The sequence below is a fragment of the Quercus robur genome, chromosome 7 (assembly GCF_932294415.1).
Source record: "Quercus robur chromosome 7, dhQueRobu3.1, whole genome shotgun sequence".
Lineage (NCBI taxonomy): Eukaryota > Viridiplantae > Streptophyta > Magnoliopsida > Fagales > Fagaceae > Quercus > Quercus robur.
Window position 1 is genome coordinate 1,686,859 of NC_065540.1, and position 22,623 is coordinate 1,709,481.

Here is a 22,623-nt window from a genome sequence, read left to right on the forward strand (position 1 = left end):
TGTTTTAATGTATGACAGTATGAGATTTAAATTGTTTAAAAAATATAAAATCTTTAAAATATGATGTACTATGATCTATTAGTTACTAAGAGGGCTTAATATGTAGTACATTTTATAATTAAAATGTGATGTTGTACTATGATCTATTAATTACTAATGTGACTCTTAGTTTCGGTTTGTGATGTTTGTGAGAGTGCTTTTTTTCTTTAGCACACAGGCCCAAGGATCCTGGGCCAAATAGTTGTATTTTGGTGGACTGGGCTTGGTTCACCACAGCTAAATGGGGGCTGATTACGAACCAAGTTGTGCGCAAGTCACATAAATCTCCTCAAGGCAAAAATGCGATTCCTCCCCGGGCGTACTGTCGTGGGATCTCGGGACGTACTGTCGTGGGATCCCGGGGCGTATTAGGCCTGTAAGAACCCAGAATCTCTGGTTTTCTGCACTATACAATCTTTCTCCATGCTTGTTATGCAATGGAGTTTTGTCCTTTCCTTTTACCTCTATAGGTCCTACACAAGAACAACTATACAAGACACATATCTTCAAATAATTGTTAGTTTCTTAGATTAGGATATATATATATATATATATATATATACATATATTAATACATATACATATATGTAAATGAATTTTATGAGAATGATTCAGCCACGAGGATCCTGGCCCCAATTCTCACAGACTTAGTGCTTTTGCACAAGACTTGTGGGATTTGGAACTCAAGTCTGAGTGGCTTTACTTGGGCAAGGACTCAGCTATACAAGCAAGAATATATGTATTGAGCAGCAAGAAGCAGTAAAGGAAGATAATATAATAAAGAAATATGCAAAGTAAATGTTAGAAATTCTCAAATCAATATGAGATATTTCACTATTTTTCTTGATTGTGGATTACAAGTGTGCTCACTAAGACGTGATACAAGGTTCAAATAAGCTCAAAAATTACAGACTTTGATGACTATTCAAGCCTCTAAGACTTGCAAAGTTTGAATCCTTTTGAATCCAAGTATGTGCTATAGTGGCTGTTTTTGGGATACCGGGAGACATTCCTCTGTTTTTCTTAAATTTTACAGAGTTCTAATGACTCTGTTATGATATTCTTCCTATTGAAAATCCCCCCCCCCCTTCAACATGGGTTTTCTCTTCCTTTTATAGCGTGTTTTCTAGGGTTCCGAGGTACTAGTGATTTCTCTCTTTTGCCCCTCAGAGCTCGTGTTGTGACAGTTTCTTAGGGGCTGGTCTCTTCCCTTTTTTCTCATGGTTTTCATCTTTTAATACTGTTTCTCTAAAAGTCACTTGCTGACTTTCCATTCCGGGGCGTCCTTGGGCAACTAGCCTTCAATCTCTCTTCGTTCAAGATTTCTCACTTTTCAGACTCAGCTGTCGGTTGTATTTCCTTGCTGTCATTATTCCCAAATAGTTGGAATCTTTTACTGCTGGGTTGAAAGTTCTCTTCCTGTCGCTTCTACGTATGATTTTCTCATTCTTGGTTCCTTGTGGTACAGCTCCTTTGTTCATGAATGTTTGCTTTATACTTTCTGATTCTTTGCTGCACCACTGGGTACTTGAGAAGGACATCTCTGTTCTTCATTTCTTGTTTTTCGTGGTAGCTTTCTTGAGTTGTCTCAATCCCACAGTAGCTGTGCTGCATTACCTGAGGATCCCGGGCCTCTAGCAGCCTCTGGGTATCCCGGCCCAGTTCTTTCACTGGATTTTGCTGGACTTTTTAATAACCTTTTTGCTGGAAATCTGAACATAAATAAGGCCTTAATGTTGATTCTTCTTGCTGCTTGAATTGGGCCTTCTTTACTTTTCATGGAATGGACTCTTTTTTTTTGTGAAATTTTAGCCTTCAACAATGTTAAAAAAAATGTGTTTTGAAGCGTAATGATTTTAAAAATTGTTTTTTGAAAATGTCTTTTTTTAAAATGAGATTAAGGTTATGTTTAGTAACAGTTTTTGTTTTCTATTTTCAAAAACTTGTTTTTGGGAATATAAAGAAAAAACAATTTTTTTTTTTTTTTTTGTATTTTTGAATTCAAAAACATGTTTTATTAGTTGCAATTAAAAAAAAAAAATAGTTTTTTGAAGGAAAAAAAAAAAAAAACTAAAATATGTTGTTACTAGGATTTGAACTTTAATGCTAACTCATTAAATGAGACAGATTCATTGAATAAAATGTGTGTTTTTATTGACTTTTAAAAACTAGAAATTGGTATGTTTTCATACAGGGTTTTGTATGTTTTCATTTTCTTTTACAAATTACCAATGCCAAATGGTAAATTGGTAATTTGGAGTGCATCTTACTATTTTCTATTATTAAATTTGAAATTTTGACCCGCCATTTTTGAGAGGCAAGTGTAATGCAAAAATTAAATTATTTTTAGTTCGGGTTTAATGAGGTGATTTCCCACCTTAGCCTTCTTGAGCATACCAATAATTAAGAGGAGGTTATATATGGAAAATTGAGGGATTGGATATTTTTATCTCCTTTGAAGGCTTTACTGTAGTAATTCTAATGTTCTTAATTCTTATCATTTGCTTGTGTAAATCTCAAGTGTTTGCTTTTGAAATCATAGGCAACAAATGCAATTCAAGCCATAGTCATCGACTCTTGGGAAGCATGTTTAGGAAAAATAAACTATGGGGAAGCAGCTTTCAACTTTGAAGAATTTCCTGAAGTTTTTTCAAAGATGTCTAGTCTTAGATTGCTAATAATTGATAAGTTGCATACCCCAAATGCTCTCAAGCGTTTTCCTAATAGCATACGACATCTTTCATGGAAATATTGTTCTTTAAAATGTTTGCCATCTAGGTTCCAACCAAAGAAACTTGTTGAACTTGACTTGCGGCATAGCAAGTGTGAATATCTTTGGGAAGGAGCAAAGGTAATTCGGTTCTTTTAACTACGTTTCTATTATTTATTATTTCTCTTTTCTTTAAGTGTAGCTACAATATAGTGCCAGTGTATTTGAGCTTTCTCCTTTCATTAATAAGGTTGTTTTAATTTCAAAGAATTCTTTACTTATTAAACTAAATTCTATGCTTAATGGTTTTTTTTTTTTTTTTTTTTTTCTTCTTCTTTTCAACAGTGTTTAGAAAACTTGAAGTCCATCAATCTTTTCTCGTCCAAACTTATTAGGACACCTGACTTTTCAGGGGTTCCGAGACTTGAGGTACTAAACCTTGGATCGTGCTACAAGTTGGTTGGGTTAGAGCATTTGCAGCAGTGGAGCTAAAAAGCTATAATGCTATTTTAGCTCCACCAATATAGCAAAAAGGACCTGCAGCAGTGGAGCCATAGGTAAAAAATTTAGCTTATTTGCTACAGTGCACATCTATCTATAGATGTGCACTGTAGCACTCATCTAAACAAAAATAATAATATTTTACTCCCACTACCGAATAAAATAATCAAACTAATCTTATTTTTTTCATCCCTTTATTTCACTCCTTCACCGTGCACTCTCATCTCCCTCAATCATCAAACAAACACTCATCTCCCTCACCCATCTCTGGCTCGCCGGCCTCTCTCATCCCTCAGCTCGCCGGCCTCTCTCATCCCTCAGCTCGACAATGACGGCCATGGGACCCACACGGCCAGCACCGCTGCCGGATCCCCCGTGGGGAACGCTTCTCTTCTCGGCTACGCTCAGGGCACGGCGCCTGGAATGGCGAGTCGGTCGCGCGTCGCAGCTTACAAAGTTTGTTGGAGCGTTGGGTGCTTCGGATCCGATATTCTTGCGGGTATGGATCAAGCCATAAGCGACGGCGTGGACGTGCTTTCGCTCTCTCTCGGCGGTGGGTAAGCTCCGTATTACAGAGACACCATCGCAATCGGAGCTTCCACGGCGGTTGAGAAGGGCATTTTCGTCTCTTGCTCTGCCGGAAACAGTGGTACTATGGACCGGGACTGCTAGCTCTGATGTGGGTTTTGTTTTTTTGTACTCGTTGTGGGTTTTTTTTTTTTTTTTTTTTTTGCTGTGGACTGCCGGTAGTGGTGGTGGTGGTGGTGGTGGTGTTTTCCGATCTGTTGTGGGCAAGTGGACTTGTATTTGTGTTTGTGGCAGTGGGCTTGTGCTCGTTGTGGGTTTCTTCTTTTTTTTTTTTTTTTTGCTGTGGACTGCCGCCGGTGGTGGTGGTGGTGGTGGTGGTTCCTGTGGTTGACGGTAGAGGTGATTGAGGTAGAGGTGATTGAGGTTGGTGGTGTAATATTTTTTTGGTAGTGGAATATATTATTTTATTGTAGTAGATATAATATTTTATTGTGATGTTTATATTATTTTATTATGTTGAAAGCTAAAATAGATCCACTGCTGCAGCATGTGTGTAGGTAAAATAGATAAAGTAACTTTTAGTGGAGCTAAATTGCTAAAAATTTAGCTCCACTGCTGTGGATGCTCTAACAAAATACAGAGAGAAATTTATGTTTATTATTTATATTTATTTTTAAAAATGATCCTATAATTTATGTTATGATTTTATTATGGTGCAATGTAAATGATTATTAAAAGATCTTGTGAGCATTGGTCTCTTTCCCAGTAACTTGTAATGAAGCATGTATATAGGTACTGTGGGCTTTTTTACCTGAGCAGTCAGGATTGCGGCAACTGAATGATTTGTAAAGTGCCTGTTGATATGCATAGATTAAGTTAAACGTGACTCATTATAAATTGGAGCAAAATCTAAAAAGCCAGTGATTTAGCAGAGATTCTCAGTTGTACAATCACTCATTATCACTTATCAGGACTAAGAGCATTCTCATCAGCTTTCTAAAAAAAATGTCATTTTGACACACTAAAAACCCACTTTATCATTTTAGAACATCTGAATTTTAGAATATCATTTTACAACATACCATTTATCAGATGTTCTATATTTCAATTCTATACATTAAAATAATATTTCCTACACATTAAAATAATATATTTACCCAAAACACAGCAAAAATATAAATGCACAGTCCAGTCGCCACCGGGTCCAACAGCCACCGCTACAACCACCGCCACAACAACAACCACCGCTACAACCACCGCCATAAACTACAACCACAATCACCGGATCCTCCAACAGATTCCAAATCCAAAAACCTCAACCAAAAAAGATAAAAATAAAAACTCAAAATCTTCAACAAAACCCCAACCCAACAGATCAATCAATGACCAAACTCAACCAACCATCGACGACGAGATCGGCGGCGAGAGCTGTGGAGGACGACGAGCAAAGATCGGTGACTGTGGAGGACGATGAGCAAAGATCGGCGACCACCCCTGGGCAAGCAGAGGTTCAGATTGGCGAGCTTCAATCGGCGAGCTCTGCTTCAGATCGGAATCGCCTTCTCAGGAAAAAAAAAGAGAGAAAGAGGCGCAGAGACGGAGAGATAAAAAAGGAGAAAAAACGAGACAATCGGTGCGAGAAATGAGAGACAAAGAGTGTGAGAATTCTAAGAAACGCAGAGAGAGATGGAGAGAGAGAACTTTATTGCAAACGGAGAGAGATGTGTTGCGAGGAGAGAGAAAATCGAATAAAATAAGGAAAAAAATTATAGCATTTGTGTCCATACCGTCTCATATTTGAGACGGTATTGTAGCGGTGTGCCAACTTTTTTGGCATTTGGCACACCTCATGAGGGCCTATTTTTGTTGTTTGGTGTGCCAAATGCCAAATATTTGGCATTTGGCACACCTGATGATAGTTCTCCAAAGAACTTTTTTTATTTGGGGTGAAAATTGAGAATTTATTTAATATTTAAAAGCAAAGTACATCAAGTATGTCCATTAGACGCATGTAGTTGGTGTCAGTTTACAAAAGGATTCATAGAGCACTCTCTAGGAGTGCATTTCTACACAAGGTTATTAAGATGAACATTGTGCTTATATTTCCAGTTGATTGCTTTGCTCCCTTCCCCTCTTTGCTAGCCCGTCCGCCGCTCCCCTTGCCTCATGGTAAGTATGATGTAGACGGACCATCTAGTCTCTTGCCAGGAGAATCCAGCAATCACAAATTAAAGGGGCGAAGGCCAAAGCCATATCTTTAGGAAAAGTTAGTCATTTAATAACTAAAGTAGAGTCTATCTCTATATTTAAAAAAGGCAAAAATTCAAAACTGACCTTCTAACTTTAGTATTTTTCATTTCAGTCATCTAACTTTCAATTTTGTCATTTCAATCTTCTAACTTTCAATTGTTGTCAATTCAGTACTCCATTAGACCTCAATCTCCCGCTGCTAGGTAAGTGAGCTAAAACGACGTTGTTTTGGCTTCTTTTTTTTTTTTCATAAATTTCGGAATTAAAAGAAAATTAAAAAACTATTATTAAAAAAAAAAAAAAAAACATTTAGGGGAAGAAGAAGCCTTGGCTCTTCAATATGGATCAAACAACTCTCTTTCTCCAGAATATGCTTCTCCTCCACCTTATATCGAAGCTATGGCACCTGAAACTGAAGGCGATGGCTTCTACTCTTCACTTAAAGCTCCTGTGCCCGCTCCATCCATGGCTATGGAATTGGACACTGATGAGTCTTCTCCAAAGCTCCCTCTTGCAACACCCTTTAGTTATAATGCTAAACATTTGGGGAAAAGGAAGAATTGGTCGGTGCTGGAGCTACGGAGTACACCCTATCAATATCTTCATCTTGGTCTCAATCTCTGCAACTCGATCTCAATATCAGAACTCCATCACCTTCATCTCGGTCTTAATCTCAATATCTCGGTCTCGGTCTCAATCTCTGCAACTCGGTCTCAATATCAGAACTCCATCACCTTCATCTCGGTCTCAATCTCAATATCTCGGTCTTGGTTTCAATCTCTGTAACTCAGTTTCATCTCGATCTCTCTCAATATTTCTTTGTTCTTGATTTCAGGTCTTTGTTTTTTATTTCAGGTAATGGGAATATCTCGGTCTCAGTTTCAATATTTCTCTGCAACTCAGTTTAATCTCAGTCTCCATCACCTAAATGTTTTTTTATTTTCTTTTAATTCCGAAATTTATGAAGAAAAAAAAAGGCCAAAACGACGTCGTTTTGGCTCACTTAATGGCAGCAAGTAACTGAGGTTAGTACCGAATTGACAACAATTGAAAGTTAGAGGACTGAAATGACAAAATTGAAAGTTAGAAGACTAAAATGAAAAAGGCTGAAAGTTAGAGGGTCAGTTTTAGATTTTTGCCTTTAAAAAATTTATGCCTGCATCCCAAGCCATAGATAGCTGTTGCCTAACTGCTTAAAGCTCAGCTATATTATTCGTTGTTAAGCCTATATGTGAATAAAATTCAGTGATCCATCTCCCATGTGAATTTCTTATTACCTAAGGTACTATCATCGGTATTTAGAGATACAAAAGGATCAACAGGAGGTTTCCAAGATATATTTAAGATGCATTTGGGAATATTAGAAGCTCTAGGATGGATGAGAAGAAGAAACTCTGAAGAGAGGTGAAGGGTTTTGTGCACCATTTGGCTACGGGTGGCAGATGGGGGATTATAATTGTGAATTTCTGGATGCTATTGAATAAGATATTCTTTCAACCAAGAAGCTAGGGGTAACAAAAATAAATTAATGGGTCTTTGTCCAGGAAGAGCTATCCAAACATCTTTGGCCCATATACAATCCCTTATAACATGCAAAGTAATTATAGGAAGATTACATCTTGGACAAACATGAGAAAAATCAAGAAGTATATTAGCCAAAAAATTTCAATAATGCTTTTAAAAAAAAATTAATGCTTCATTTTAATTTTTATGAAAAATTGATAAAAATCTTTTTTAGAAAAAATCAAGGCTCAACACACAAATTTTGACAAAAACCAGAAAACAAGCCGATTGACTGAATTGAAATAGATGACTAGAGGCTACCTCTCATTCTGTTGTTGGTTTGGTGAAGTGGTTGGAATTAAATATGGTATTTCACTACAAACCGAACTGCACGGATATATGTATGTATATCTCACAAAACCCATCCTCCTCCTCTCTCTCTCTCTCCAAAGTCCAAACCCAGAAACCCACACTCATACCAAACCCAAAAACCCACATCAAACCCAATAATCCAGTAAGCTAGAAACCTAGAAATCCAAATAATCAAAGTATATCTAAGACAAATTGTAGCGAATTTGAAGCAAATTAAGGTCAATCAAAGGTGAGTCTCTTTAACCCTTCATATTTTCTCTTTGATTTGATATTTTGATATATGGGTTTTAATTTTTTTGATATGTGGGTTTGATTTGTTGGATCTATGGGTTTGATTTAGGATTTGTGGGTTTGATTAGTGGATTTTGGCTGTAGGTTAGATTTGGGAAATTTGTGGGATTTTTGGTTGTGCCAACTGAACTAAGCCACACTAGTGCCCAAAAATTGGGAAGTCAAAGAACTAATACCGGAGCTAATGAAATGGTAACTAGTTCATAAGGTATGATGGCAAGTTTGCCGAATAACTACATCGTGAACACCCCTAAATGTGATCATTAAACTTTGGACCTCTTACTCTAAATTAAATTTCGAAAAAGTCTAGGGCCATAATATTTTTTATGACTACTTGCCACAATTGTGACATGAGTATGACATAGTGTAATTGGTGAAAAAAATGATGGATCCATACATAAGTGATGATTTTTTTTTTTTAAGGGAAATATATAAGTGATGGTTAATCACTTACAATGTGTCAAAATTGTAAATCTTATAACAAATTAGTTATAAAATAATTTGTGACGTAGAACTATTCTTAAATTTCGCATATAAAACTTGCCATTTGTAATTTAAATTTTGTAGTAAATATCACAAGAAATTTAAACAGTATTTCACAGCTGGTCACCACGAAGACTCTGTCCTTTGCCACGGTATGAAGCATTATTTTTCCTAGGGAAAAGACAAACCAGCTGTGATGCATTGTTTATATCGAAAGACATTTAATAATATTTTAATATTTAATAATATTTAACAATGCCACAGTATGAAGCATTATTTTATTAGGATTTGGATAGCCTGGTCACTGCGAAATTAGCTAACTTAATAGAAAGAAGAAGGCTTGTTGAGTCGTTGACTTGAATCAGAACAGGGGATGCGAAATTGTGAATAATCTCCCTCTTCCTCTCATCTCACCCTCCCTCTCTCTCTGACACACACGCGGAGAAAGAACAGTTTTCATTCCTTTATTATTAAACAGGAAACTTATCTAGTAGGAATTAAATCAGGCGTTGTTTCAGGAGAGTTTCGATCGGTATGTTCTCAAATTTCTCACATATTCATCACTTTTATATCTTTCCTTTCACTTCGCCCTTGAGATGAAAAATCCACATCAAATTGTTTTCTCTTTTCTTTTAATATATTTCTCTTCATTTTAATTGAACGTATCTTTTTTTTTTCGTGGATCTATATTATAGCTCAAGATTTACAGGTTTCCATGAGCACCCAAGGAGCCTCAACTTCATCACCGTCTTCTTCTTCAACACCTCGGAGGACATACGATGTCTTTCTCAGTTTTAGAGGCGAGGACACCCGTACAAGCTTTACGGATCATCTATATAATGCTCTGACAAGGAAAGGCATTTTTACCTTTAGGGATGATGAAAACCTTGAGAGAGGAAGATTTATCTCAGAAGAGCTTGTGAAAGCCATACAGGAATCGAAATTTGCTATAGTAATTCTCTCAAAAAACTATGCATTTTCGACATGGCTCTTGGATGAACTAGAGCATATTGTTAGATGCGTGGAAGAGACAGGATTGGTAGTTGTGCCAATTTTTTACCACGTGAATCCATCTGATGTACGGAAGCAGACAGGAACTTTTGCAGAAGCATTTAATGCTCACAAAAAAAGAGCCTTAGATGAACACAAAATGAAAACGTGGAGAACTGCTTTGGGAGTAGTGGCTGATCTCTCTGGTTGGGATTTGAAAGATAGGTATAATTTTCATGACAAATTTATTTCTCATATATAAACACCCAGTCTCATTTCATATATCATGAAGTATATAATATAAATAGTTTTTTTTTTTTTTTTTGAGAGATTATATAATATAAATAGTTATTAAAATATGTAGCATATTATGCATGAATTGAAATATTGCGACATATACTTGTTAAATTTTTGTTATATTATTAGAAATAGTATGTGACCTTTTTTTTATTTTTTATATCTTTGGACTTAGGTACGCTTCTTTGCAATAATTAAAAAAGAATTATTTTATTTAGGGACATAATTTTTTTTTAAATTTTAATATAATAAGGACATAACTTTCTACGAATTATAAATCTATTGAAATTGTCTATGAAAGTACTAGATGCTAACACCCTAGTACATATTTAGACCCATAATCAATTTTACGGCTTAATACTCAATTAATCCTAAACTATCATTAAAACCAAATTTACGTGATTGGCCTAATTTTCATATTGGATGCATACAATAAAGTCATAGCATAAGAAAGATGTGGAATAAGAAATGACAAACAACATGAAAAACACCAAGAAAAATTTTCGAAGAGGAAACCAGTCCCCAATGAAAAATCTCTCCCCTGACACCATCATCAGAATCTCAACTAGTCTGAATAGTTGTAGTGTCCAGCCCTCCAAGTTCCAGCTAGCAACCGGCTTCACTAAATCCCTTTTTTTTTACTAAATTACCAGAGAGACCATTGTTGAGCAGCCAACGGAAAGCCTCCAATATGATTTGGATTTGATATTAGATCCAAATAGCGTCCAGCCCTTCAACAAGCTCATAACACTCAAGGTTTGGTGATGGAGGTGAAAGTTTCAAATTTCTCTTAAGTATATGTCATTCGTGTGACAAATGGAGAAGAGGATGAAGGAACCTTTTAATCTAGGCTAAGGCTCCCTCTCTCTCTCTCTCTCTCAAGATGAAATGCTTATGATGAATAAACTCTCTCTAAGTGTATATACCGAGCTCTCATTGACTTCTGAAGTCCAGTATTCACAAGGTGTGTTATTAGGCATATTTGAGAAAGCTGGAAAAAACATATTAGAGTGCGTGACATTTTGTCTACATGCAGCTTGTGGCCTGGTCAAGACCTAGCTAGGTTGCAAGTTTGTTGCGACTGCCCTTTAATAAAAGCTGCTCCTTTATTTGCCACGTGTCACTTTGTTGCCTAAGTAGGTTGTAGAGGCACTTCCAACAGCTTAGATAAAGCTTAAATACGCTATCCCAAATACAATTATGCTCAGAAAAATACATAAAAATGAGAGAATAAGTACATAAAATTTGTCATTGAATAAACCAATAAAACTTGTGCTTAAGTCTATTTTCTTCATTTTTTTTTTTTTTGGTAAATTACAAAATACTCTTTGTGATTTTGCCATTTCACAAATTTAGTTCATAAAATTTCAATTTTTATATCCATACCCTTAAGGTTTGGATGGAAATCAAACTATTAGGATTCTACCCAACTTCATAGATTTTGTATTTTATAGGCAAATTCATCCCTCAATTTCATTTCCTTTTTCCTCTTTCCGAAAAATATTTTCACCCAAAAATATTTTATGGTCGGAAAATATTTTCCATCAAACCAAACACAGCCTGCATGCAATGTGATGTGAGATGTAAATGTTGGTTGAGTAAATTCTTTTTAACTTATTTACCTTTTTACCATTTTATTCTACAAATTTTTACATCTTACATGGGTGGTAAATGCATGGTGCAATTAACCTGCTCTATTGCTCAAGATCTAAATCCTGCTTTTTATACTGATTTGCTTTTATTATTATTTTGACTTTTACTATTAAATTGAAACTCCCTCTCCCCCCACCCACAAAAAAAAAAAAAAAAAAAAAAGAAAGAAAAAAAAAGAAAAAACATATTACCTTCAATTTTTAAGCTATGTACTTTAGGTGTAGTGTAGTGCAATACATTAAGCTCTCTAATTAAATTTCAAAAACATAGTTGCACTGCATTTAATTATTCTTGAATATAGGGTGAGTTTGGTTCAGCTTTTTGAAAAAGTGCATAATGAAAAAGTGGAGTTTTGTAAAAGTGCATAATGAAAAAGTGGAGTTTCAAAAAGCTGAGTGTTTGGTAAAAACTGTTAAAAAGTGCATAATGAAAAAACTGAGTGTTTGGCTAGCACTTATAAAAGTGGCTTTTTGAGGGGTAAATGACCAAAAAGGACAATGTATATATAAGAGAATTTATTTCATACTTTTTTTTTTTTTTTATGTGAGTTTGTTTCATACTTAAATCAATTACTTCATCATACTTAAATCAATTTTTCTCTTTCTAAAAAAATTATTTTTTTCTTACCAATATTAGCTAATAATAATCTACCACTTAAGATTTATTGTGAAAGTATTGTAAAAATATTGTGATAAAAATTGATACTAATTTTAATTTGAACGTACTATTAAAATTATTTTTTTCTCTTTCTAAAAAAATTATTTTTTCCTACAAGTGTTAGCTAATAATAACCTACTACTTAATATTTATTGTGAAAATATTGTGATAATATTTCCTTCTTTTTCATTTTTTTTCTCCTCCACTCACTTACCGCATTTTCTTCTTTTTTTTCTTTTTTTTTTTCCCTCTTTTTTTCCAGTCCACACACGTACCCTCTGGCCACTCTTTTCCTTTATTTCCTTCTTTCCTTTCTTTTTCCATTTCACTTCTCCAAGTTTCCAGAACGTCCCAGAGAGCTCTCCTTCTTCCTTTTTTTTTTTTTTTTTTTTTTTTTTCTTCTTCTTAGCTCTTTGTCTGCATGATTCTTTCTCTTTCTTTTCTTTTTTTTTTTTTCTTTTTTTTTTTCAATCCTTCTTTCCTCCTTTCTTTATTCCTTCCTTGCCATTTCTCCAAAACACCAGAACATCTTCTTCGTCTCTTTTTTTTTTTTTTCTTTCTTCCTTTTTTAATCCTTCTTTCCTCCTTTCTTTATTCCTTCCCTGCCATTTCTCCAAACACCAAAACATTCTCCTTCTTCGTGGCTGAGAGGGAAGGGCTTGGAGATCGAAAATGGGGTCGGAGTCAGAGTCATCCGGGTTTGATTGGGTGGTGTTCGCCGATTTGATCGAACCCAGAGCTCGGTGTTTTTGACGCTTCGACTTCGATTTTGTCCTGTAATTCTCTATGCTATATTCTGATTTTTTTTTTTTTTTTTGCATTTTGAGGAATCCTAATTTGCAAGGGATTGATTTTTTTTTTCCTTAACTGATTTGGGAATTTGTTATAGATTTTTTTGTGTTTGGATTTGGGAATTTGTTATAGATTTTTTTGTGTTTGGATATGGAAATTTGTTGGGAGAGCAGAGAGATGAGATGAGAGCTGATGATTTATCAAGGGTAATTTGGTTATTTTTGGAAGAGCCCAACGGATCAATTTGAAAACGCGCATGAGCTTTTTGTTTATGGACCTCCAGAGCTCCATAAACTCAAACGCGCATTTCTTCACAAATCTAAAACGCAACTTTTTCCAAAAAGTTGCGTTTATTACTTACCAAACACTATTTTTGGGTTGGCTTTTTTGAAAACGCGCGTTTTGGGTTTCAAACGCTGAACCAAACGGGCACATAATACCATTGTATTTTATCGGTGAATGCAACATGGTGTTTAATTTAATTTAGGAACCTATTGTACTATACCTAAAATAACAAACCTTAGTTTATCCTCAACTTTTTGTATTGGCTTGTTTTTTAGAAGCCACCTTTTTATTCTCACATCTCAAAATTCTTACCGAAACCAACTACCCAATTCCCCAAACGCAAAAGCATCTCACTTTCATCCAAATGATCACATTCTCACTCAATTCCTCCCTCTTCCTTATTAAAAGGTTTCTTCTTTGGAGGTAGGCAAAAGTGATATTAAAATCATGAGAGGTGCAAAATTCTTCTTATCCTTTTCAATTATATTTTAGTTTAATTTCTTTTTATTTATCTCATAGTTTATGATTTTATTTCTTCTGTTTCCTTTAATCTGTTAAATCAATTGGTAGCACTAACTTATCAAAAAAAACCTCATACACATGTCAGAAATGAAATATTGGCTTTGGCTTTGGCTTTGATATTTGAAGAGAAAATCTTGAAGTTGATGTATGAAAACATTTTTTGTGTTCCCATTGTGTAACTGTGTACATGGGGGGTACTTTTTTTAGTTGATTAATACTTTAGATACAAAAGTGATCTTTATTTTTTTTCTTTGGGCCATAGATATCTAGTTTGGTTGAGTTTAAATGATTTTAGGGAAAATTATATGTTTTTACCATAAAGTCATAAACTATACTTTATTTTACATTTAACTCTGGAACTACAAAAATTCACTATCAGCCTCCTAAACTAAAACCTATGCAGCACTTTTCCCCCTCACTTCAATTTCTCAGTTAAGTTGGATGGAAAACATAGTAACGTGAGTTGAATGTGATTACTTGTTGACATGGAACCCACTAACCCAATGTCCACAACGCCCCCCTCATACCCAAAGCAAATGCTCAATTTCCCTTAATTTTATTTGGTTCGAGAGAAGAAAATGAACAAGATGAACAACAAACCTAGAAAATGAACTATGCCATAGGAGATCAAACAACAAATCAACTACGATAAACAATGAATCCAAATGAATAACAAACCTAGAGAATGAAATATACCACACATAGATTAAGCAACATACTTGTCATGACCCCAATCCATGGAACATGAATTTAGATGCAAGACTAAGTTGCTGAACTATATAACTCAATAAACATAATTAATCCAAAATAAATTAAAACTCCAAAGAACAATACTCTTAAAAAAAAACCTCTTTCAAAAATCTAAACTCTACAAATTGGAAATAATCTCCACTATATAAAACATGAATTACAAAATAAAGGTAACTAAAATTCTATAAATCTTCAAGTAATACTGAAGTCTCCTACAACTTCCACACTCTACCTTGCACCTTATAAAGTGATCCAAAGGTTCTATATTTCCAACTACACTTTAATCTGAAAACAGTAATTGATGGGGTGAGCCACACATTTAGTAAGTAATTATACAGAATACACAACGGAATAGAGTCGAGCAAAGTACGAGTTTGATTTCACAATTTCACTCAAAATATCAAATTTAGTTTTCCAAACATACAAAGAACCACTTAATACATATATAAAATCAAATCTTAAAGTCATTTGAAAACACATACAGATTATTGATCAGAGCACAATGTCACATATACACATCACATATTCTCACATACAATCGTATGAGTGGATACTGACATCTAACCCCTGTTGGTGAGGGATCAACACATACTCTCACATACAATCCTATGAACGGATTTACACATATATCTGATCAATTCTAAAAACACTCATCTTGAGTCACATATCACAAAACAAAATATATACAAAATAGAATAATTTTCTTAGTATTAACAATTATTCCACATCTAGAGACATCAAATATCACAATATTGAATTGAAACAAAATTAAAGGATGCTTGACTCCCTTGGGGAACAAATAGGAATCGAGGAATTATATAAATATTTTACAATTCTTGGGTAAGTTTGAAAACCTAATTTGCTAAAAGAAACTTCTTAAATACCATTTGGAAAATAAGAATATGACCTTGAAATCACTTGGTTTTAAACAAACTTAAAGAACAAGAACCATTTTAGAAAACTTACTTTGAAACTCAATTATTTTCTGAAAATAGTTAAGTTTAGAAATCATCTTCTAATTAAGATTTGGACGTTCAAAACGTTATTTAAAATTCAAAGTCTCTCTTTAAAACATTATTTAATAGTCGAAATTTCTCTTTCAATGATGCAAAAATACTTTTGATAAACTTTAGAAAATATAAGTTTGAAATACAAAACTTTTGAAAACTTTTAACTTCTAAAAACCTAATGGACAAAATTTGTGCATATTATGCATAATTACTTACAGCACTTGAGTCGCTCTGGAAGTCTAGCTAAAACACCCTCCAAATAGTCTCAAAATACTCTTATATAGGACCTATAATCAATCATGGAAATATACTTAATATCCTTTACAAAATATAAAGCTTATAGAACTATGCAAATGGACTCGCTAGGATTATACTTTGCTGAACTAATAACACTTTCAACACTAAATTAACGTTTCTCTAACCAATGGTATTCTAATCAATAATACATCCTTGCATTAATCGAAATTCATTTAACCATGAGATATGCAGTAGCCAACATTTTAGGATTTAATATATAACCCCAATGCAAACGGTGGGCCAATACCAATATGATTCTGTTCATGAATTTAACATTCATTGACCCTACGGATTTAGTATAAGAATTTTGGTATGAAATCTTAAATCTGTCATTATCCTTTTAAAAAAATTGTAGATGTGTTGAACCTAAATGGTTCATTGTGTTTGGGAATAGTCAACACCTAGGCATAGACTATCAAAGCTATCAATAATAGAAAATAGGACTTTGACAAAATGAGAGCTAGCTAGTGAAACATGTGTAGGGTCGGGTGCAAATTGTCTAGCAATTCAGAATTGACATTATGGTATAGATCAACAGCCCTAAAGCTCTTATGGTCCTACGAAAACGATGCAAGCCTTATTCATGGATTTAATAATTTTGGCTTTTGTTCTAGAATCTGAATAGTGGCAACCTAGGGTTCAAGAATTATTGAAATATTGTAAATCGTAATCTAAGAAACTACCAATTCAACAATCTACACATCACCAAAGTTTTCCATGATAAAATTCAAACTCCTTAATTCTCTGTTTTTAACAGTGAGAAATCATACCTTGAACAATTTGATTGTCTTTTCAATTGTATGTGCTCTAAACTCCAAGGAAAAACACCTCTTAGCCTCTTTGATAAAACCTATGGGGTAGCGGGCTGCATTTACGAGAATACCTATGGCCCATTATATTTAAAATAAAATTTAATAATAACCTCAAATAAAAGTATATGGGGGTATTACACTCACTAAGCTGAACAACAAATCCAAATGAACAACAAACCCAAAAAATGAACTGTGTCACAGAGAGATCAAACAACAAACCCAAGATTACAACATCGAATCAAACCCAAACACACACCTAATCCCAATTCACCAAACCCACACTCGATTCAACTCTTTATTTCAATCATCTGCTTTGTAGGCAACTAGATCTAAAAACCCTAAACTTGAATCTCTAATATTCTAGGTTGATTCGCTCACACACAAATAGTAGATCTACAAAACCACTCAATAATTGCAAATTGAAGGAGGTGCTAAAACCCAAACCCTAACCCTAGCACATGTTGCGGTGATGGTCACAATGGTGGGAGAACAACTGCTTTTGATCATGTCTTTCTTGTGAGTTTGTATGGATAGCTTCTTCCCTTTGTTGTTGATGGGTTCGAATTAGGGTTATAGTATAACTAGATTCTCTCTTCGTTACTGGCGAATTGTGGTTGGGTAATCATGTTTGAGTCTATGTCAAGGTTATTGGGTGTGTGGTTTCTATGTGCTTGGCTATTATGTTTGTAGTCTATACATAGAGCAAGAGATAGAGAGATTCAATCTAGATTCGGTGAGAGAGAATTTAGGTTCAATGAGAGGGATTTTGGAGAATGATCCAATCTTTTTTTGGTTTTATCACTTTCTCTTATGGTTTCATTTTGGAGAGATATTAGCATTCTCTTTATTCAATTTGGTTAGGTGAGAGATCCAATCTGCGTGCTTGGCTATTATGTGTTTTTTTTTTTCTTTCCCATTTTTAAGTTACTAATAGTGACAGGCATTTTCATAATTTTAGATGGCATTAGTGGGTTCCATGTCAACCAGTGTTACATGAGTTGCATGTAACTACGTTTTCTATCTAATTTAACTGGAAAAGTGACAGGAGGGGGTAAAGTGTTACACAAGTTTTAGTTTAAGGGGGCGATCATGCAGTCTTGTAGTTCAAGGGAGAAAGTGTAAGATGGGGTATAAATTAGGGTGGAAAAGTGTAATTTCTTTAATATTTTATGGTTGCTTATAGTGATTTTGTTATATTTAATTTCTTGTTATATACTTATATTTAATATTGGGATAATAACACCCCCACCCCCTCCCTCGTGGTTTGGGGAAATTACACTCCGCCCCAAACTTGAAGGGAAAAAAACACTTTCCCACCTTGACATCCAATTGACCAAACTTTGTTAAATTAATATTAAAAATGTTATGTACTAAATTATCCTTTTTTTAAGGGCAAGTTTCAAGAATTAGCCTCCATTTAAAAATTAAAATTCATTGTATTAAATTTTTAATTGAAGTGTATTTTAAAATGTTAAAAAGTATGAATTTTTTATTATTATTATTTTAACGGGTCGGGTTATGGAGAGATTTACCGTTGCAAATGCTTTGGTGCTTGATAAACTTTGTATTTGTATTATAAATTTATCAGTTATTTTTTTATTGACCATGGTTAAAATTTTGTAAAGAGATTCTTATAGAAATTTAGAATATTTCGTTACTAATATAAATAAAAGGGGGGTGTTAATTTTTGCAAACCTCAAGGGAGGAGATTTTTTTTCATTCAGGTTTGGGGTTGAGAAATTTTGAGCAAAAAGTGACCTTAATAATGTTTAATTGATAGCTTACATTGAAAAAGAAATTGCTCAAAATTTCACAATGGAGATGATAATGGATGGATTTTAATTATGAATACTACTGTTGATTATAATTTTAGTGGAAGATGCTAAATGTTTGTTTTTTTTTTTTGAGAATTTGTTAAATATATCTATGGCAAATTAAAAAACTCATGTATACTCAAGCAAAGTTTAGAAGGATGTAAAATTCTCATATAAGATAATTTTGTTGATGTGTAACTTTCGCGCATGTGCATGTGTGTGTGTATGTGTGTGTGCATGTGTAGTACCTTGAGTTCTTCTTGAATGGTAAATTAATATGATAGTTTAGTCTTATCCCCCTCCCTCACAAATAAAAATTTATGGCTCCACCCATGATTGGATTCATTGCGATACAAGATTTGCACTTCACTCATATATAAAATATGTAACTCTTAAGAGTTTCTTTTGTGGATGTATTCTGCTAGATTGAACCACGTAACTCACATGTGTTCTTTATTCTATACTTCCACTTCTGCTAAGGGTAGTTACATGCTTGTTATTTAGTCAATGTAACTCTCTTGTGTTCCTATATGGATAGTTTTATCCACATTACTTGAGCAAATGAATTCAAATGTGTTTGAGCGAGTAGGCTAATATTTTTCTTCCTAATTGGGGTTTTTTTAATTGGTTTGGACTATCATGTAATTATTTTCAATCTCGTTTATTGGCATGGGTTAGAATTCATCCAGCACATGTAAAAAAAGAATATTTTATATATGGTTTGGGCCATCACATAAAGATTTTTTTTTATCTTCTTTGCAGGCATGAGTCAGAATTTATCCCAAAAATTGTTGAAGACATTGATAAGAAATTGAATTCAAAATTCTTAATCATTCACGAAAACCTCGTAGGAGTAGAATCTATGGTGGCAGAATTGTTGAACTGTTCGTATTTAGATTTTGAGAATAATGTTTGCATGATAGGGATTTGTGGTATGGGGGGAATCGGAAAGACAACTCTTGCTAAAGCTGTTTATGATATGCATTCTAATAAATTTGATGCTTCTAGTTTTATTGCTAATGTTAGGGAAAAGTCGGAAAGAGATTGTTTGCTTCAATTACAAAAACAACTTCTTAAAGATATTTCGGGCGAAATAAATACAAATATATCGGATGATTGTGAAGGAGTTTACATAATCAAAAAAAGGTTACGTGATAAAAAAGTTCTACTTGTCCTAGATGATGTTAATGATGAGCACCAATTAGAAAAATTGGCCGGAAAGAAAGGCTGGTTTCGACCGGGGAGTTGGATCATTATAACAACTAGAGATGAACATGTGTTAGTTGCACATGAAGTTCTTAAAATTTATAGGCCTAAAGGACTAAATAATGATGATGCTTTAAAATTTTTTTGTTTGAAAGCCTTCAAAAATGAGCAACCCAAAGAAGGTTATACGCAACTATCTCAGGAATTTGTAAAATATGCCGGTGGCCTTCCGTTAGCTCTTGTTACTTTGGGTTCCTTTTTAGTTGGAAGACCAAGAGATGACTGGCAAAGTGCATTGGACTATTTTAAAGAAAATCCTCCAAAAAAAATATTTGATATACTTAAAATAAGTTTTGATGGGCTAGAGGATATGTGGAAGGAGGTATTCTTAGATATTGCGTGTTTCTTTACGGGGTGGCCCAAATTTGAGGTAATACGTATACTAAAGAACTGTGGTTTTAAGGCAAGAATTGGTATAAGTGTTCTTCAGGACAAATCTCTCCTAACTGTCATAGGAGGCAATGAAGAATTGGGGATGCATGATCTACTACAAGAAATGGGTAAAAACATTGTTCGATCATGTGGAGAGCTTGGAAGGCAAAGTAGGTTGTGGCTTTTTGAGGACTTGTGTCGTGTATTGGAGAACAATATGGTAAGAAGCTATAATTTTATCTTAGCAAATAAGATTGAGTAAGTATGGTAACACAATTGTGTTCAATAAATTAGTTCTTAAAAAAAAAAAAAAAAAAACTTCAATAGGTAAGTGGTTACCTAAGTAACAAAATATAGAATATGTTTATTTAACATTCTAATATATTGTCTATGGCGATTTCTTAGAGCATTCACATAAGCCTATGTAAAATTTACAGTCTATTTTAGCTTAAAAACTTATTTGTTCTATTTTACACAACTATTTTTCAAAAAACACCACATTAAATTATATATTTACACTGCATTTCATTAAATACTATTTCTTTATCAATTTTTGTTTATTTATTAATTCTCCCAAATCATACTTCCCTTCTCCTCAAACACAAACCACTATCTCTCTCACACGCGGTCTTCCTTTCCAAATCCATTACACGCACACATACACAGTCCACACGGAAATCACTCTCACATCACCACTGCCTACCCCACCTCGACAAATTAACTCAAAATCCATCCACAACTAGTTCTGCAATGATCCAAACAAACAAATCCTTCCTGATTTGATTGGCGACCATATTCAATAATTTCAAACCCCCCCCCCCCCCCCAAAACACCGATGGTGAGATTATGAGTTTGTCCACATCTTGGATCTCTGTTGTATGCTTTTTTGTGCTACCGATTGGATTTGATTCTGGGTTTGGGTTGCCATTAGGTTTGATCAAATTTTGTAATGGGATATGGTGCTAGGTTGCGGTGGTGGTTGGACGGTCTGGGTTGGGAAGAAACCGAGAGAGAGAGAGATGAGAAATAATTATAAAATAAAATAAAACTATAGTAACCTCTATATTTACACGGTTATTGTAGTTTTGTAAATGTTTTACACATTTTTATCATTTGAAGGCTTTACTGTAGTAATTCTAATGTTTTTAATTTTTATCATTTGCTTGTGTAAAATCTCAAGTGTTTGCTTTTGAAATCATAGGAAACAAATGCAATTCAAGCCATAGTCATCAAGAAAAGGAATGCAGGTTTCAACTTTGAAGAATTTCCTGAAGTTTTTTCAAAGATGACTAATCTTAGATTGCTAATAATTGATGAGTTGCACATCCCAAATGCTCTCAATCGTGTTCCTAATGGCCTAAGACATCTTTCATGGAAATGTTGTTCATTAAAATGTTTGCCATCTAGTTTCGAACCAAAGGAACTTGTTGAACTTGACTTGCAGTATAGCAAATGTGAATATCTTTGGGAAGGAGCAAAGGTAATTTGGTTCTTTTAACTGCCTTTCTATTATTCATTACTTCTCTTTTCTTTTTGAAGCGTAGCTACAATATAGTGCCAGTGTATTTGAGCTTTCTCCTTTCATTAATAAGGTTGTTTCATTTTTTCTTTTTTTTTGAGAAACAGGTTGTTTCAATTTCAAAGAATTCTTTACTTATTAAACTAAATTCTATGTTTAATGGTTTTTTTTTCCTTCTTTTTTACAGTGTTTAGGAAACTTAAAGTCCATCAATCTTTCCTCATCGGAGAACCTAATTTGGACACCTGACTTTTCAAGGGTTCCGAGACTTGAGGTACTACACCTTGGTTGTTGCACTAATTTGGGTGGGTTACACCCATCTATTGGACAACTCAGCAAGCTTAAAAGTTTACATCTGTCTTACTGCGAATCTCTTACTAATCTTCCCAGCTTTTCAGAGGCTACGAGTCTTGAGGTACTAGGCCTGGAATGTTGCACTAATTTGGTTGGGTTACACCCATCGTTTGGACAACTCAGCAAGCTTAAAAGTTTAGATCTGTCTCGCTGCACATCTCTTACTAATCTTCCCAGCTTTTCAGAGGCTACGAGTCTTGAGGTACTAGGCCTGGAATGGTGCACTAATTTGGTTGGGTTACACCCATCGTTTGGACAACTCAGCAAGCTTAAAAGTTTAGATCTGTCTCACTGCACATCTCTTACTAATCTTCCGAGCTTTTCAAAGGCTACGAGTCTTGAGGTACTAGGCCTGGAAGGGTGCACTAATTTGGTTGGGTTACACCCATCTATTGGACAACTCAGCAAGCTTAAAAGTTTACATCTGTCTCACTGCACATCTCTTACTAATCTTCCCAGCTTTTCAGAGGCTACGAGTCTTGAGGTACTAGGGTTGGAGGGGCGCACTAATTTGGTTGGGTTACACCCATCTATTGGACAACTCAGCAAGCTTACA

The 22,623-nt window shown here is 34.4% G+C and overlaps 1 protein-coding gene across 34 annotated transcripts in view; it reads left to right on the forward strand.

Annotated features, from left to right (window-relative positions):
- The first annotated feature begins 8,957 nt into the window (after positions 1 to 8,957).
- The window catches only part of LOC126691656 (disease resistance protein RPV1-like), a 42,448-nt gene continuing 28,782 nt past the window's right edge, over positions 8,958 to 22,623 (forward strand). For 7 of the 34 annotated variants that reach the window (XM_050386732.1, XM_050386730.1, XM_050386736.1 and 4 more), the window contains exons 1-5: positions 8,965 to 9,209; positions 9,373 to 9,892; positions 19,319 to 20,414; positions 21,396 to 21,674; positions 21,901 to 22,551. In XM_050386732.1, the coding sequence (XP_050242689.1) occupies positions 9,393 to 9,892; positions 19,319 to 20,414; positions 21,396 to 21,674; positions 21,901 to 22,551 (2,526 nt within the window). In that variant the 5' untranslated portion in view covers positions 8,965 to 9,209; positions 9,373 to 9,392. Of the gene's footprint in view, positions 9,210 to 9,372; positions 9,893 to 19,318; positions 20,415 to 21,395; positions 21,675 to 21,900; positions 22,552 to 22,623 lie in introns of all 34 variants that reach the window. The other 27 variants (XM_050386716.1, XM_050386709.1, XM_050386717.1 and 24 more) reach the window with 9 other exon arrangements.